The sequence below is a fragment of the Panthera uncia genome (assembly GCF_023721935.1).
Source record: "Panthera uncia isolate 11264 chromosome C1 unlocalized genomic scaffold, Puncia_PCG_1.0 HiC_scaffold_3, whole genome shotgun sequence".
NCBI classification, from domain to species: domain Eukaryota; kingdom Metazoa; phylum Chordata; class Mammalia; order Carnivora; family Felidae; genus Panthera; species Panthera uncia.
In genome coordinates, this window is record NW_026057584.1 from 25,182,875 (window position 1) to 25,201,699 (window position 18,825).

An 18,825-nucleotide genomic window follows, 5' to 3' on the forward strand; every position below is an offset into this window, starting at 1 on the left:
TGAACATCTTTTCATGTTCCTATTGGCCTCCTCTGTATCTTTTCTTAGAAAAAAAGTCTATTTAAATTCTTTGCCCCCCCCTTTTTTTTAACAGGAGCACTTGATTTACTTTTTAGAAGTAAGGAAGTGTTTTTGTTGTTGTTGTTTTTCTTTTTTTTCTTTTTGTTTTCTTTTTGAGAGAGAGAGAGAGACTGAACACACAAGTGGGGGAGGCACAGAAGGAAAAGGAGAGAGAGAATCTTAAGCAGACTCCATGCCCAGCACAGAGCCTGATATGGGGCTCAAACTCAACATGAGATCATGACCTGAGCCAAAATCAAGAGTTGGATGCTTAACCAACTGAGCCACTCAGACGCCCCTCTCTGCCTGTTTTTTAATTGTTTTTTTTTTTTTTGCACTGAGTTGTATTAATTCTTCATTTATTTTACTTTATTTTACTTTATTTTATTTTATTTTATTTTATTTTATTTTATTTTATTGTATTTATTTTTTTAACCAAAATAATGTTTTACTGTCCATTTGCTTCCAAATCTTTTATGCAAGTTTCAACAGATTACCAAATGATAGTGATTCATTTTATTAACAAGAAAAGTAGTTCTCATTCTTTTGATTAAAATGATAAAGGTTAATATTAGGCAACAAAATAATCATAGGAAATTGAGAATGCCATCTTGCACTTAATAGAAAAATTCTGAGTAGCAAAGAGCAAGATAATCAGGCACTAAAGTAATTTTTTTTTAGTTTTTATATTTAAAATTTTTATTTTAAATTTAATTTTTAAATTTAAATTTTAATCTTTAAATTTTAATTTTTTTATTTTAATTTAATTTATTATTTTTTTTAGCTTACATCCAATTTTGTTAGTGTATAGTGCAACAATGATTTCAGTAGTAGATTTCTTAATGCCCGTTACTCATTTAGCCCATCCCCCCTCCCACAACCCCTCCAGTAACCCTGTTTGTTCTCCATATTTAAGAATCTCTTATGTTTTTGTTGCCCTCCCTGTTTTTATATTATTTTTTCTTCCCTTCTCTTATGTTAATCTGTTTTGTATCTTAAAGTCCTCATATGAGTGAAGTCATATCATATTTGTCTTTCTCTGACTAATTTCGCTTAGCTTAATACTCTCTAGTTCCATCCACGTAGCTGCATTTTCTTCATATATTTTAGATTGTAACTCATTATCGACTATGATTTGTAAACATTTTCTCTTATTCAGTAAGTTGCCTTTTCATTTTTTCCCCTGTGGTTTCCTTTGCTGTGTAGAAGCTTTTAAGTTTGATTTAGACCCATTGGTGATTTTTGCTTTTGTTGCATTTGTTGTTGGGGTCAAATCCAAAATATCACTGTCAAGACCCAAGTCAAGGAGTTGACACCTGTTCTTGTTTTGTTTACTTTTCTAGGAGTTTTGTGGTTTCAGGTCTCTCACATTCAAGTTTCTATTCTATTTAGAATTATTTTTTGTATATGATGTAAGAAAGTGGTCCAGTTTCATTCTTTTGCATGTGGTTGTCCCGTTTTCCCCACATTATTTATTGATGAGACTGCCCTTTCCCCTTTTTATATTCTTGGCTCCTTTGTCATAAATTAATGGACCATATATGCATGGGTTTATTTCTGAAAACCTATTCTGTTCCATTGATGTAATAAACTCATATAATCATTAATGGAAACAGACAAAGCTTTGGAGCAAAACATGCCAAGATTCAAATCCTGATTATCCACTTAGAATGTTTTTGACCTTAGGCAAGTTATGTAACCTACCTCAGATTCATCACACACAATCCATTATGTTGGAAGAACTATTTGACATAACACACATAAAACACCTAGTAAAAGTATCTTTGTTCTTTAATTATGCAAGAAATGTTCAATGACCCTACATGGATGTCCCAAATTCTGACATCTTCCTCAGGACTGTACCGGTTTCTTAAATTCTCGGTGCCCCGCCCCTCCCCCCCATCTCACTCCATCCAAATGTCAAGAATTTTTCAAGGCTGCCAACTCCTCTGGAATATTTGGAGATCCCCAGAGAGGGAAATACGGCTGCCAGCAGGGCAAAAAAGGTAGAAAATGTTTCATCTAAATTAAAAGGAGTAATAGGTCTTAAGAAAGACATTTCCTTACCCCATCCAGTGTTTTATGTAAAAAAGAATAAAAAAATAAAAAAATAAAAAGGTTTTTAGTCTAAGGTAAGAATTGGGATGTCTAAAAAATACATGCAAAATATTTTTAAGATGCTTCATGTACAAAATTATATATAAAGAGAACAAAACAAATCATTACTTAAAAAAATGGTTTGTGGGGCACCTGGGTGCCTCAGTTGTTTAAGCGTCTGACTTTGGCTCAGGTCATGATTCATGGCTTTGGGAGTTGAGCCCTGCATTAAGCTCTCTGCTGTCAGCACAAGTCCATTTTGGATCCTCTGCCCCTCTCACTGCCCCCCTCTGCCTCTCTCTCTCTCTCTCTCTCTCTCTCTCTCTCTCCCTCTCTCTCTCTCTCTCTTTCTCTGCCCCATTTGTGCTCTGTCTCTCTCAAAATAAACTTTAAAGAAAAAATTGGTCTGTGACTCCTCTGAAAATGGGACTACTTTATTTATTTATTTTTAACATTTATTTATTTTTGAGAGACAGAGAGCACAAACGGAGGAGGGGCAGAGAGCCAGGGAGACAGAATCAGAAGCAGGCTCCAGGCTCTGAGCTGTCAGCACAGAGCCCCACGCGGGGCTGGAACTCAGGAACTATGAGATCATGACCTGAGCCCTAGTCAGACGCTTTACCAACTGACCCACCCAGGCACCCCAGAATGGAACTGTTTCAGTCTGTATTATGTAATTGTGCCCAATAAACCTGACACAAATGTACAGTGTGGTGCTTTGATAGATAAAGATAGATGCAGTTTACTAATAGAATGTAATCTCTGTTAGCAACACAGGCTATCTGCAGTTACAGAGTCTAGAATGAATGGGGGTTTCGAGGTGAAGAAAAATCTTAACATATGGGAACATAGAATGGTGCCTACCCTCCCCCTCCTTTCCTTTATAGTTGTTTTTATATGCCATTATCTGCTCTATTATAAAACTAATAAATTCCTTAGCATGTTAAACAATTTTGATAGGAAACATAACTGAAGTTGTAAAAAATCCTCAATTTTTTTAATCTTTTGGCATATTTCTGCTGATTACCATGTCTATGTAATGAATAAGTAATAGGTTAGAGTACTTAGTGGATAACATATTTGGTAATGAAATGTTTACAATATTTTGCTTGTGGCAGTAAACATATTTCTATATTCTATCTATAGATAATCATAAAAGTGCTGTGCTAATATAGACATTGGTGATATTGTATAATAGGTAAAAACTATGAAAAAAAATGTAAGTGCCAAAAATTCACCTAAGCTCTAAAAAGGACCTATTAAAATAAAATTATTTCTAGTATAATTCCCTTTCAACACTTTATTTGTAGAAATCCATAGGTATTTTTCTATTTTACCTCAATAAAGCTGAAAGATTATTATATATATCCTCAGAATGGTGTCCTTAAGCATGAGAATGTCTGTCCCCAAAATCAAACCAAACATGCATACTTTCTCAAAAGTTATAACAAGCAAACAATAATCATAGATAGATATAAACATTGCCAATACAGAGAAGGAAGAAATTATCATGAAACTATTAGAAATTTTTCTCAGAGACTAATCCTAGAGATAAAAGAATCCAGGTGATATTTACATATTGCTTTAATGGTGATATCTCTACTGAAATACTTTGTAACACCATTTTAGTGAATAATCTGTAACATTCATATATTTTTTTTAATATTGGGAAAAAAGATCTTATCACATGAAGACAAGTCAATTTGCTTAGGAAGAGGGAGAGTATGTTGTGATTCATTTGCTTTAGTACTTACTTTTCTGGTAATATTTAACATATAAAAGAGGAATCTAGAATCCTAATCAAAGGATAGAGGCATACTGTAATACCCTAGGTCTCATCAAGTAAAAACTGTAACTGTCAACTGATGTCTGCCTCAGAGTCTGACCCAGATCACTTTTATTTGTTCAGAAAGAAAAGATGTGTCATATTTATAGAGCAGGTGGAATTCTGGGTCACCATAAGCACAGTTTGCAGGAGAAGAAACAAAACAAAACAAACCAAAGAACATTAATGTGGCTCTCCTTGCCCTAGGCAGTAACACTTAAAATGTCTTCTGGGGAATTTCAATGTTTCCTAGTGTTTCAAGGTCTCTTGTTTCAAATCTGAACCTCTTTGGGGAAGACTGCACAGAGAGTATCACTGTAGTAGGCACAGACACTAGAATGGTACATACTGCTGGTCTTTGCTTTTCTTAAAGGAAATCCAGGTTGTGTTTTGTTTTTTTTAAGCCAAACAAATCCTCTTAACTATTTTCTCAATGAGAAAATAAAATGAATCTAAGTAAAGAATAATATCACTTATAAATTTCAGTAAGTACATAAAGTATTTAATAAACAGAAACCACAATGAACATAGCAATGCAGATAAAATGATAGTCCAGTAAAAATTACAATAGTAAGATATAGCTAAAGATAAAATCAAAGAATCTATTGGAACCCCTAAGTGAATTTATATGCCTTTTCTATTCTCTACTTTCAAAGAGATATTGAAGAAAAAATCTGATGACTTGTATATCTGCCTTAAAAAACAATTCTAATGAATCAACGTTGGAAAATGAGACAACATAATATAGCTGAAAAGTTAATGGACTTCAGAGTCCAATATTTAGAATGTTAGCATTACTATTATGTTTGACCTTATCTAGGTGTCTTAACTTTTCTCAGAGTCTGTTTCTTCATATCTTATATGAAGCTTATAAGATCTACATTGTATAGTTATTATGAAAATATACAGTGTATGTAAAAATACATTTTTAATTAAAAATATACAACTATTATTAGAATAAAAATGTTTATAGTCAATTTATTTATTTATTTTTTGAAGTTAAGGACCAAATAAATCTCTGATTTACCTCCATAAAAAGGAATGTTTTCTTTATCAGGATAAAATGTCTTTAATATTTCCATTTCTATTAGATTATTTCCCATTGAAACTGAAGTGAATTTTTAGTGACATTCTTTGCACTATAAAACTCATGAATACCTGATGGCAGTCAAATTCCATGTCCCCCTTATTTGAGCAGAACTTTTACTATGTTTAAACTGTTTACTAATTAATAAAATATTAAAAATGTTATTTTCAAAGTTGTATTCCTTATCTTAGCAACTGATTCTAAGAATTTTCTGTCAATAAAGAGTCAACTTTTTTTTTTAGTTAAGGAGTCAACATATTTTTGATCAACTATATTTTTCTTATAGCAAGAGCAAATTAGGAAACATGGAGCACATTGCTGAGGATACGTGGTAGACTGACACTTTTGTCTGATGACCACTAGAAGATATTCAGAAGGAAGACAGGGAACAGTTGATCATAGCCAATATTATGTAATTGTATTTTTAAAGAAAATAGCTAAAGCTACCTAATTATATGTTTTAAAGAAAATATAAGGTTATAGAGAATCATAACATCTGACCCTAATTTATGCAGCATCCATTTAAGTTACATATGTGATTACTACAGGCAAAAATTAATTTACCTTCCTAAGAAGTAAATCTGTTAATATTAATACTCTCTAGTGTGAATGTGTGTAAGTATACACACACACAATGCATACACTCAGACACATTTATATGCGTGTTATATATAAAGACTTGTTAGCTGTTATATGTAAAGACTTGTTAACTTGAGTTACCCTAATTTCTCTAAATTGGGCTACAGTTAAGATAAATATTGGGTTTATCACTCACACAAGGTTGCTTTTGAGAATCAGTGGGATACTATTGATATTTACACTGGTACAAAATATGGATTGTCCCGACCAGAGTGAGGCATATGATTCACTAATGCTTAAGGGTACGTTATTTAAATTTTATTTAATTTTTAAATTTCATTCATTTGGCAGGATGGATCTAGAGGCAAAATCATCAGATCTCAGAAATGTAAGAAAGACTATAGAGTTCCCTGCTGTGTCTATTTTTTATTACCATAGGTGAAGAATATATTTATGGGTACTTAAGCTGAGTTATTTGATAGAAGAACTACACTCACAACTAGTTAGAGGCAGACACATAATTAAAACTCAGATTGGTCTGACTGTGAAGCCTCTTTCCAGCACAATATGCCACTCTAAGGAAGAATCATGCAGATTTGAAAGGTAAACAAAAAATTATAATGTTAGAGACACTATTTTACCATGTTATTTAACATTTATTATACAAAAATGCCTTGTTAAAATTATCTGACTAGCCTGTTGTTTTTTGTTTATTTTTATTTCCTATGTAAATTAAAAAAAAAATTCTATTTCGGGGCGCCTGGGTGGCTTGGTCGGTTAAGCGACCGAGTTCGGCTCAGGTCATGATCTCACGGTCCGTGAGTTCGAGCCCCGCGTCGGGCTCTGTGCTGACAGCTCAGAGCCTGGAGCCTGTTTCAGATTCTGTGTCTCCCTCTCTCTTTGCCACTCCTCTGTTCATGCTCTGTCTCTCTCTGTCTCAAAAATAAATAAACGTTAAAAAAAATTTTTTAAAAATTCTATTTAGCCTTTAGTGCCTATCAATAGTGAATTCACTCTTAAGTCTGATCCAGTGAATCCTGAGACCCATCTCCAAATTATTTAATTTAATTTAGAAGTTTCTAAAAGTGAACTCGATGATTTAAAGTCATAATGTTGGTTGCAAATTGTACCATCAGTGTTTGATAGAACTTTGGGTTGTTTCCCTTATCTGTATTGAAAATTATTCTGGATTCAAGAAAAAGAAAAAAGAAACCTATATCATAAAATTGAAATCCTTTTATTTGGTGAAATACCTATGAAAGAATCTTACAGATTTAGCATTCTTTGCAATGACTACATTAGGCAAAATACCAGTTTAACTAAGTTTACAATTTTATTTTTAAATTTTTTTTAACGTTTATTTATTTTTGGGACAGAGAGAGACAGAGCATGAACAGGGGAGGGGCAGAGAGAGAGGGAGACACAGAATTGGAAGCAGGCTCCAGGCTCTGAGCCATCAGCCCAGAGCCTGATGCAGGGCTCGAACTCACGGACCGCGAGATCATGACCTGAGCTGAAGTCGGATGCTTAACCGACTGAGCCACCCAGGTGCCCCTACAATTTTAAAGAAAAATATTGCTGTATATTTTTAGGAGGATGGCCTGCCCTTGACATTAAATGAAAAATGGTATAATAGTTTGAGAGCCATTGAGTTTTAATCATAAATTATATTGACTTTAATACATTTTTTTCTGACTAGATCTGGAGAGAAACAGATCAATGAAGGAAAAATGTTTGGATGTTTATAAAATCAAATTTCATATATTCTCTCACATTTTATATACTCCAGTGAGGATTAGCGTGGTTCAAATATAGCAATAAATTATAAGAATGTATCTTATTATATGAGTAATATAGTTTTGGGAGGCACTACTCTTTTATAGATAACTATTTAAGACAGGTAATTGCATTCAAGGCAATAGAATATAATACACTATGTTGTCTCTGAAATTCAAAATGAAATTATGAAAGCCAAATTATATGCTTTTAAATAAATAAGCCAAGTTCATTTGTGACTAAAAATCTTTATTATATTAGTCTCTATTAGTAGTGGGGGAATATCTGTTTCATTGTAGTATTTCCGAATCACAGAATAAGGTAAATTATAATTTTATTACATCCTTTTATTTATTTTTTAATTAATTTAACATTTATTTTTGAAAAACAGAGAAGAAAATGAGCAGGAGAGGGGCAGAGAGAGAGGAAGACACAGCAGAATCCAAAGCAGGCTCCAGGTTCTGAGCTGGCAGCACAGAGCCCAATGTGGGACTTGCACCCACGGACTGTGAGACCATGACCTGAGTCGAAGTCAGATGCTTAACTGACTGAACCATCCAGGCACCCCTGATTACATTCTCTTAATCTAAGCTTGGAGCTGGCACTTGAAGTGTCCTATGTCTTCTACTTTAAGGGTCCCATACATTTGTAATGTACAGGCAAATGACAACAAACAATACTCATGTTATAGATAACAGAAGACAGAACATTTTAGGTCCCTTGGTGTTTGACCCTTATGATCTTGTTAATAGTGTAATATCTCAGCCTTTTAAGAGGTTGCTGTGACTCACATGTGAAAGGAAATGCTGTCTTTCAGAAATATAGCTGAGTTGGCAATAGACAGCATTGTACCTAGGAGGGATATACAGCAATTTAAGAAAAGCCACTTAAATGGCTATTTCCTCTTTATCCAAAGGGTTCTCATAAAGAGTTGAAGGATTAACTCTTAGGGAAAAATGGGCATGTATCCTATACCTACAAATATCTGGGTTCATCAAAATTTCATGGAGTAGGAAATGTGTAAATAATATTAACTTTTCAGATTAGCTTGGTCTGGCAAAACATAATGTTAATTGTACAAAACATAGTGAATGGGAAATGTCTCAGACACATTAAACGGTAATGATTAGAAATATGTGTAGAAGTACTTCCATTGTAAAGGTGGAGAGGGGATAGCAAAATTAAGTCTTAATTGAAAAAAATACAAAGTAAACAGTAAAGGAAAAAATACGGTCATTGTTATAAAAAACTTTTACACAATGATTTATTTTTCTGTGTTTTAGTTACATTTAACAAACTTGTATACCCAAAGAAAAATACATTGTATCAAATTTAAAAATGCCCATTAGTAAAAATGCAAAAATAAAAGCACTATAATCATACCATCCAAAGACAAGAACTGTTTAGTGTCTTATTGTATATTCTTCTAGAAATTTTTACACACACACACACACACACACACTTCTCTAATTGAGATTCTGCTGTTTGTAGAACCCACTCTTTTAAATCTATGGCCTATATCTTTACATGGCAGTACATTTTTATCTCATCTGCTACCTAATCAGCCCATAACAAAACTTCTCAAGTTATCTGCAACCTGTCCATACAAATGGTGGTCAAAACTAAGGTTCACTGCAAGATTGCATTTCACATCTTGTTGTTATGACCAGTAAGTCTTTTTAATCAAAACAGTACCTTTTTTTCCCATTCACTTATTAAAGAAACATGCACGTTGTCTTAAAGAATATTCCCCCTTCTCAGTTTGACCAGTTGCATACTTGTGGTTTATGATTTATTTTTCAAGAGCAACTTCTAAAATATGAAGGATTTGGCCACCTAAAATATCCAACAAAACATTTATGTAAGATTTTAAGGTATAGAAACTAGTTCTTCAAGCTTGTACATCTACCATTCCTGCAGAGTTGTAAGAAAGAAAAAAGATAAAGAAAGGCAAATCAACCAAGGAACTTCTTTGGGGGAAATATTGAATGTAAATGCTAATGAGAAAAACATAGAAATTATTGTCTATTGTGTTTTTGGGTGTTTTATGTTTATTGCCATGACCAAGGTAAGTAGTAATGACTCAACAATTGATATCCACCCAAATTAGATGAAAACAATGGAGGCAGAGGTCTCATTTTATTCTATTAAGTGGTTCTTCTTGGGGCACATGAGTGGTTTAGTGGATTAAGCGTCAGACTTTTGGTTTCAGCTGGTGAGATTGAGCTCCACAGGCTCTGTGCTGACAGCATGGAGCTTACTTGGGGTTCTCTATCTCACTGTCTCTCTTCCCCTTTCCTGTTTGCACACATTCTCTCTCTCTCAAAATAAATAAATAAACGTAAAAAAGAAGTGATTCTTCTTAAAATGGAAAACAAAAACAAAATAGAACATTTTTTGTTACAGTGATATTGACATCCATTTTCATAAATCCATGCCACTTATTTTTTGCAGAATAGATAAACAGAAGAAGTTTAGAGTTTAGTTCAAATCTACAACTAACAAAATGTTGGGCACTATTCTCAGTCATACATAAATCCTTTGCAATAAAAATATTCGGCTGAAGAAACAAAAATACAACTCTTTGTGTAGTAATGGCTTTTTCAGGGATATGTGAAACACTTGAGCCAGAAATTATGCCTTGGACTGAAATCTTAAAATGTTTTCTTGAGATACATATTTAACTGCCAGGCTCAAAAATATGATCTTACACATGCCAAAACACATCACAATGATGAGTTTGTGTCCATACTACAATTTAATTTTCTCAGCATAGATTTTTATATCTTTATAAAATTCCATTTAGGAAAATCTAGTTGAATTATAGCAACATTCCAGTATGCTATAGTACTTTCGGCTGTCAGGAAACAACCTTTAGGATGAAATACTTCTTAAGGTTTTTCTGTAGTTTTATACAGCAATATAACAGTCATAATCTTTAGAAGACATGGCTTCATTTATAGAAGTTACACAGATTTTATTCAAGAGCTCCTTAAAATTTTTAAATTTTATTTAGGATCATCTGCTATCATTATTTTTGATGTGTCTTTGAACAGAAGTTTATTTTGCAAGAGCAAGTAATTTTTTTTTCTAAAAGAATGTAGCTGTATAGAGTAAATTCCTGTAAAAATGGGAATATAAGGCATAAAAAAATTTACTATTGAAAGCATGGACATTCAGGGAGTTCTTTTTTACTTTTCTTATCTATCATGTCTTATTGGTCAAATATGTATTAGGTAACACCTATGTGTTTTACTCTGGGCTATTTATTGTGATGAATGAAATTAATATATCTCAGGGCTATGACCACAGAAAGCTCATAGATACTACTCTAGAACAAGCAGTTAAGATCATAAATATTACTTTTCAAGCAAGGAAAAAAATTAAGTTAGAAAACAATGAGTGATCAGTTTCAAAATTATATCTTAGCTAACAATGTATTAAAGAGACACTTTAAGAAGAAAAATCTCTAGGAAATCTCTTCTAACCCCTTCTAATCTCATCTTACTAGTTATATCTTTTAATGTAATACTTAATGTGTAGACCTCTTTTGTAGGTATATGATGCTTAGGCACGCTTTTGATAATAATATTTACTTCTGTCCTACTACAACTCTGAAAACGAATCTGACTCAATTCTTCATTTTTTCCTGCTCTATACCTTATCAAAGTTCCAAGAGTTTGAAACAGCACTTTTGTTAATACATCTCTCTTATCAGTACCATCATGCTCCAGAGGTGTGGGGTTCATATATTTCCAGACCATTCATTTTTGCGTTAGAGCAGTAGTTCTCAAAAGGCAGTGATTTGGGCAGACATTTGACAATATCTAGTGAAATTGTCGACTGAAGGATGGGGGTGCTACTGGCATCTAGTGGATGGGGGACAAGGATGTTGATAAACACCCTAACATGCATGAGACAGTCCCCCATAACAAACAAGTGTCCAGCCTAAAATGTCAATAGTGCCACTGTTGAGAAAGTCTACTTTAGAAAAAATTTTGGAAATAATATTATATACCACAACATTATTAAAATATATTTCCATTTATTTATAGATACAAGTAAAATTAAAACAATTTAAAATGCTTAAATATCAATATTTTGGCATATGTTCTTCATTCTGTTACTAAGTGTAATATATATATGTATATGTATACACACACACACACACACACACACATATATTCATTTTTTTTTTTTTTTGGTCAAATGGCATGCTGTGGCTGCTCGTCTCCAAAGATTAGTTGTTTGTGCATGGTTTATTTAAAAAACAAAGCAAAACAAAAAGCGTAAAGTTTTTGTCATGAGAAAAATTTTGTGACAGCTTTAATGCAATTTTTTGTTTGTTTTTCTTCTAACTGACTAGATCTGTGGTATGTGGATAATGTATCCTATATCCACTCTTTTTCTTCCTCTGTGTTGTCTCTCCTCTTACTTGTTTTTTTCCTGTTTCCTTCGGTTGGCAGAACTCCTCTAATTGCAGCTGGAGTCATCGGCGGGCTCTTCATCCTGGTCATCGTGGGTCTAACATTTGCAGTTTATGTAAGAAGGAAGAGTATCAAAAAGAAAAGAGCCCTGAGAAGATTTCTGGAAACAGAGGTGAGGTGTTTATTTCTTCTCTGCATGTGTTTGGGGCTTTTCATTAGGTTTAGAAGGTTTAGATGATACTCAGCTTTTTAATCCAAGTGAAATGCTGTTCAATTTCCTGCCAAGGGCTTATAGTTCATAGTATGTTATACAAAGTTGATGAAAAATCAGAGTATATAGTAAAAGTAGTCACGGCAGTTTCATGGCTTAAAGAGGACAAATACCAAGGGCGAGGCTATTATCTTCTCGAACGACAGATCTTATTGAAAAGACATATCTGTTTCTTTTGGGAGAGGAATCCCAAAGGCAAGCTCTAGGATATTACAGTAGCAGAACAGAAAACATCTGGGTGGATGAAGTCTCAACAGCAGAACTAGAAAAATGTTAGAATTTTTCTGTTTGAAAATAAAACCAGATAGGCCAGCAATTTATGCTTTAATTACCGTCATTAAATTGGTAGCCACTGATCCCACTATACTAGTGGTAAAAAGCTGAGCTTACAGGATGAAGCTTAGTACTGTAATCACACAGACCTTACCACACAATTTATGTGAGTCATTTAATATTATGCGTGTTAGTTGTTGTGAATATATAAATTACCCACAAATTATTATAATTTCTTTTATATTGCCACACTGAGTTCTCTAGTGTACAACATGATAGTTTTCACTGTACAAGTTACAGGGGAAAAACAATTACAGAAAACTATGCATTTCCACATCCTTCTCAACTCGCATCTTACCTCTTTCTTCTGATATACACATCCCTGGCTGTCTGAACAGCTCACAGCAATTCTGTTCTGAGACTTAGCCTTCCCTGGTTTGTTTTCTTGCTCATTGTCAGTGTGACAGTCTGACTTTTCCTCTTACTACTGACAGGAATGAGAACATTCATTTATAAATTTTGCAAACTGATAGCAAATAAAATTTAGCTCTCTTTCCTTAGAAGTTGAAAGTAGATAGAAGAATCGTGAGAAATGTTCAAGTACCTACAGTTACACGGAGGAAAGAATTTCTAAGAATTGGAGGTGTCTAAAATTCAAATGGATTGTCTCATCAATAGAGATGGCTAAGCATAAGATAGGTAGTCAATTATATACATGAGAAAAAATAGTAATAACTCTTACTTGAGCTGGATATTTACAAATAGATCAACTTCATCATTTTCAACCCTGCACATGAATACAAGTTTGGACACAACACCTGTGCTGTGCTTATTTTCAGTTTAGCTAGGATGCTGTAGGCAGGTAGAATTCTCCCTCATGGCCAGCTTGGGGCAGTTGTAAAGAGAATTCTAAAGAGTGAAGTAAATTAGAGTTGGAAAGGAACTGAAGGCTTGGAACAGCAGTGGCTATTTAAGTGACTGAATAAATAGAAAAAGAGTTCTGTCCCTTAACCACAGGCAGAAAAATCTCATTGCTACAAAAATAATTATTTTGTGTGTTTTCTTTTTTTAATATGGTGCTAAGAATGTCCTTTAAATTGGCATTTAATTACTAAATAAGCAAATGCTGATTAGTTTTATAAGCAGATTCTAATTTTTATAAAAAATTATTGCTTAGTACTAAATTAGATAATTGTAGAAGTCCCATCTTTCTCTCAGGAGAAGTAAATAACTATGATTTTCTGCCATCTAAATAGAAGAGGAGTTCTTAAGAGGATCAACTCAAATCCTTAACTACTGAAGCTTGAAATCTGTCTCAGATGTGAAAAACTTGTTAAAGCATGATATATTGTTGGAATGTACTTAGAGTAAATATGCTTTTCCAAAATCGTTTTGCTCCAGATTGTCTTGTCTTCTGTTACATGAATAAAAGTAGAAAATATGTTTGTTTTTATTTAACATACACTTACTGAGATGCACTGTAAGCTTGATACTTTGATAGATACTGTGATTAAAAAGTGTTAATGGGACATGATCCTATCCCGTGAAGAGTGACAGCTTCAGAGCTTACAATATGGCAGGCAATATTCCAAAGTTTTCCAGCTATGTTATACCCCATTTCATCTTTTGACACTCTTCGAAGGCAATTATTGCCATATCTATGTTAACGAGTATGAAATGAGGGACAAGGAGGGATAAATTGCTTTCTAAGCCTGTGAGTGGCAGTACTAAGATACAAACCTACAAATTTAAACTTGACCCTCTTTTTGCCATCTTGGCATGCAAATGAAACAATGCCTCTTTTAAAGACATCATTTGCAAATGCCTGGAAAAATATGTTTGTAAAAATTTTAAGTGACATCTAAGAAAATTGCAGAAGACTAAACATTTCAGGTAGAATAGTGAAGTTCTCAAAACATGAAATTATGGCAATATTATGTGCCAAAGCATCTGTTTTAAATACATATAGCCCATAGTGCTAAAATTTAGTCCCCAATCTTGCATATGATTTTTATATAAGTCTTTATATGATTTAAAAAGATAATTTATTAAAGTTCCTGATTATATACATATAGTGTGTGTATCAAAATCTACTGAACAAATGCTGCACAGCAGAGTTGGATTCGAATAAAGGACATTTTCTGAGGGAGATTCTTCTTCTAGTTTTTCAAAAAATTTTGTAATTCATTCTGAGATTTATTTTAGGTGACTTGAACACAATTGTATGCATTTTTTGAAATATAAATTTGAAAATGAAATAGAAGCATATTTGTGGTCAAACTTTTAGACCATAGCCTAAATTTATTGATTATTTTATCATCTTCTCCAAATTCTCGTTGGTTTTCACTGCACTTACCTATACTCAAGATTCTGTTCAGCTATTGAAATAGACCATTATGTTCACAGAAGCATAATAATAACCAAGCCAGAGGGTCACAGTGCACTTAGCATTGTAAACAGACATTGTGAAATACTGTGATGGTTTTCAAGGCAATTTGAGTAGGCGTCGCTTTTAATTATTTCCTTAGGCTGAGAAAGAACCAGTTATTTGTCTGAGTTTAAAGTTTAGTTCCTTAATTTAACTTTTAAAAAAGAAACTTCTATTTCTCTCACTTGCATTTTGACTCAAGCATAGATAAAAACCTAAAATTTTAACACAGGATGTAGACTATTGGTACCCACAGTCTATCTCACGTTTACTTTTTTTTTTTTTTTTCCTCCCCCTCACATAAGCAGGAAATTGGCACATACTCACATATCTTTCCCCTCCTTACTCATCCTCTCTGGCTGAATGGCATCTAAACTGAACATCTAAAATTATTTGTATTTATATCTTTTGGCCACACCCAGCCCACTTTACAGTCTGGTGTTTCCCATCCTGATCTCATCCTTCAGACCTGTCCCACCCCTCGTTGCATTCTTCTTTCTGTCTTCTTCCTCCTCCCTGATGCTGTGTCCAAACTGTTCTTTACATTGCAAACCCTCCTCCATGTCAATCCATTTTTATTATCTCAAGTCCAACTTTAAAGTGTACCTCATTGGGGCGCCTGGGTGGCTCAGTCGGTTGAGCGGCCGACTTCGGCTCAGGTCATGATCTCACGGTCCGTGAGTTCAAGCCCCGAGTCGGGCTCTGTGCTGACAGCTCGGAGCCTGGAGCCTGTTTCAGATTCTGTGTCTCCCTCTCTCTGACCCTTCCCCGTTCATGCTCTGTCTCTCTCTGTCTCAAAAATAAATAAACGTTAAAAAAAATAATAATAATAAAAAAAAAAAGTGTACCTCGTCCAGGAAGCCAAAACTAGCAAAGCTTACTTGCTCCTGGTTATTTTATTCCTTTGCATTCCAAAGCATTCACGTAGGATCTAGAATGGGTTCATAGAATTTTAGAATTTTTTATCTTTAAGGTACTTTAGGGCCTTGCTGCTTAACATGTGTTGAAGGACCATCATCGTACATAGATATCACCAGGAGTTCTGCAAAATGCAAATTTCAGCCCCAACTTTAGACTTATTGAACCAGAATCTGTATTTTACCAAGAATGTCAGGTAATTCAAATGTACACCAAAGTGTTAGAAGCAGTGCCCTGGGGCACTGGTATTGTGCTAACTTACTTTATTTGCTTCCAACCATTTGTTTGTCCTGGCTTCCCAGTTAGATTTTCAATGCTAAGAAGACAACGTTTTATTTTTTTTTTATGTATCAAATCTCCTAAAACAAGAAAGAAAACTTTGATAGAGTACATGGACATAACTAAGATCTCTGAGTCTTAGCTGGGGATACCAAAACTGGAAGCACTTCAAAAAGTAAGATTTAGAGCCCCTAATCAGCCTAAATTTCTTTAAAAATAGGGAGAAAAATCCCCTACCTTAGTATGCCTCAAGGTAGGCACAGTTTTATACTTGTGTTCAGCTAGGCAAAAAGCATGGGAAGAGAAAAGACTCTGAAGGAATCGTGAGTGATCCATACTACAAAAATATTGTCAATGAAAGTGTGTTTGTGTGTTTTTGTATGTATGAGAAAGAGAAGCAGGCAGAGGAAGAGGGGGAAGCACTGACTGGTGAATGGAAAGCTGTATAACCTGTATTCTTTTTTGTTTTGTAGTTGGTAGAACCCTTAACTCCCAGCGGCACAGCACCCAATCAAGCTCAACTGCGTATTTTAAAAGAAACTGAGCTCAAAAGAGTGAAAGTACTTGGCTCGGGAGCTTTTGGAACAGTGTATAAAGTAAGTAAAAACCCATACCATTAGTTACTTTAAGTTTCCTTTCAGACTTGTCTTAAATAATAGCCAGAGTTAATTGCTCTTGCCAACCTAATTTCCTTTTAATATCCAGAGAGTGGAACCTTCATAGTATAGTATAGTATAGTATAGTATAGTATATATAGTATACTTTATAGTATAGTTTAGTATAGTATTGAGAAGTTGCTGCACAAGTGAATCCATTCATTTTTGTTGAGGGCTGGGATGGGTACAGTCACGAGAAAGCAGGAAACTGTCACGGAAACCATGGTATATAGTCTTTCTTTCCACGCCCTTCTGAACCCCTTTTGATATGATCTCCCTATTGGTAAATTTGTCCTTATCTAAAATACACAGCTCTCACCCGCTTTCCTTCTCTGTACACAGTGCTGCGGGGAATCCCAGACAGGCCTAGCGATGTACCATAATCCTTGCTCTTCTTTTCTTCTGCTCTTTCATCCACATGTCTCCCCACCAGGACGTTACTAGCCTATCTTTTTAAAACCTACACAAGGGGCGCCTGGGTGGCGCAGTCGGTTAAGCGTCCGACTTCAGCCAGGTCACGATCTCGCGGTCTGTGAGTTCGAGCCCCGCGTCAGGCTCTGGGCTGATGGCTCGGAGCCTGGAGCCTGTTTCCGATTCTGTGTTTCCCTCTCTCTCTGCCCCTCCCCCGTTCATGCTCTGTCTCTTTCTGTCCCAAAAATAAATAAAAAATGTTAAAAAAAAAAAAAAAAAAAACCTACACAAATGTGCTGACTGGTTAACAGGATAGGACTAGTTCCTAAACTACTTTTTGCCTACCTGTTAACATATATGATTTAACAGAAAACTTTCAGTTTTGATGTCTTCACCATTGTATGCAAACTAAAAAAGTGACTTTATTTGTGAAATTCAGGTCGGAGAATGAAAGGGTGACATCGTGGGTTTCCAATAAGAGACATCTTTTTGGAAAGGGAAAGCTCAAATAATGTTATCTGCGTGTTTACTTTTTTAGTTTAATTACAAAACCAATTCAGAGGCCAGGCCCAAGGTTAATTATGGTGAAATTTGTTTTTCAAATTCAAATTTCTGCTGGGTTAGTGCTAAATCCTTCTTAGACTGTCCATTGTGACAGTTCCCCAAATTTTACTTGACAGTTTTATATATTTCTTAAAGCTATATGCAAGCCTACAGTTATTTTTACAAACATTTTTGTTAAAATAGACTGGATCTTAGAAATTCTGTATTTTACAATGTTTGGTTTTTTTTCTATGTGAAACAGGTATTTACTTAACAAAAAATATTAACAAGTAGAATATTAATCTTAATTTTCTCTCCTGAGTGTTCCAAAAATAATTTAATCTCTTTAGAATAAAATTGTTTTATTCTAGGGCCAAAATGCAGAAATTTCTTAATCTAGTGTACATATTATGTTCAATTACACTCAAAATTAATTGAGCACCTAATTGGAATAGAAACTATTCTAGGCTGGCTTGGTGCTTTCTAGTCTTCAAATTCTTTGTAATGTTGAAGAAACACAACTTACCCTGTTTTTCTATTTATATATATGCTAGAAATAATGGACTTCCTGTTTGAAGATAACTCAGTTTTAGATTGTTCCTAGCATATCACCACCCTTTTATTTTAAAGATGGTATGATCTGGAAAGCAAAATTTTATTTTAAATCATGGATAACATTTAGCTCAAGGACAAATATGATCTAGTGACCTCAGCAGGGAAAAATTACCCATTTAGACATTTACTAATAAAGTTATATGAATGTTTTTATTATGAACAATTATTTGCCTGTTGTCCATGACTTAATGCCTTTATTGAAATTACTTGTATTGAAGGTTCCATAAGTATGTTTAAATTTTATGCCTGCAGTGTGTATGGTTGACCCTAAGTTTTAATTAGTATATAAGTTCCTACAAAGACATACTGTCTTAAAATGTAAAGAACTATTCTTGACCACATAAATGCAAATTAGCTTAGCTAATTATTTGGTTAATTTTTCCTCCTGGTTGGAGATATGCTGTGTTTAAACATAAAAGATCTGAACCAATATTGTGGGTATTAACATAGTTGAATTTTTGTCTGGTCAGGCCTAGAAAATAATGACTACTTATTTAAAAAGCAGTACAAATTAATTCACACTGAATTTATATTCTTATTTCAAAAGTATACTTTAGGAATATTTTAATATTGATGATAT

General features: G+C 34.0%; 1 protein-coding gene across 1 annotated transcript in view; it reads left to right on the forward strand.

The window, feature by feature from the left end:
* The window catches only part of ERBB4 (erb-b2 receptor tyrosine kinase 4), a 448,902-nt gene that overhangs the window by 217,040 nt on the left and 213,037 nt on the right, over positions 1 to 18,825 (forward strand). The window contains exons 15-16 of the mRNA XM_049615240.1: positions 11,891 to 12,023; positions 16,494 to 16,616. Of these exons, the coding sequence (XP_049471197.1) occupies positions 11,891 to 12,023; positions 16,494 to 16,616 (256 nt within the window). The remainder of the gene's footprint in view (positions 1 to 11,890; positions 12,024 to 16,493; positions 16,617 to 18,825) is intronic.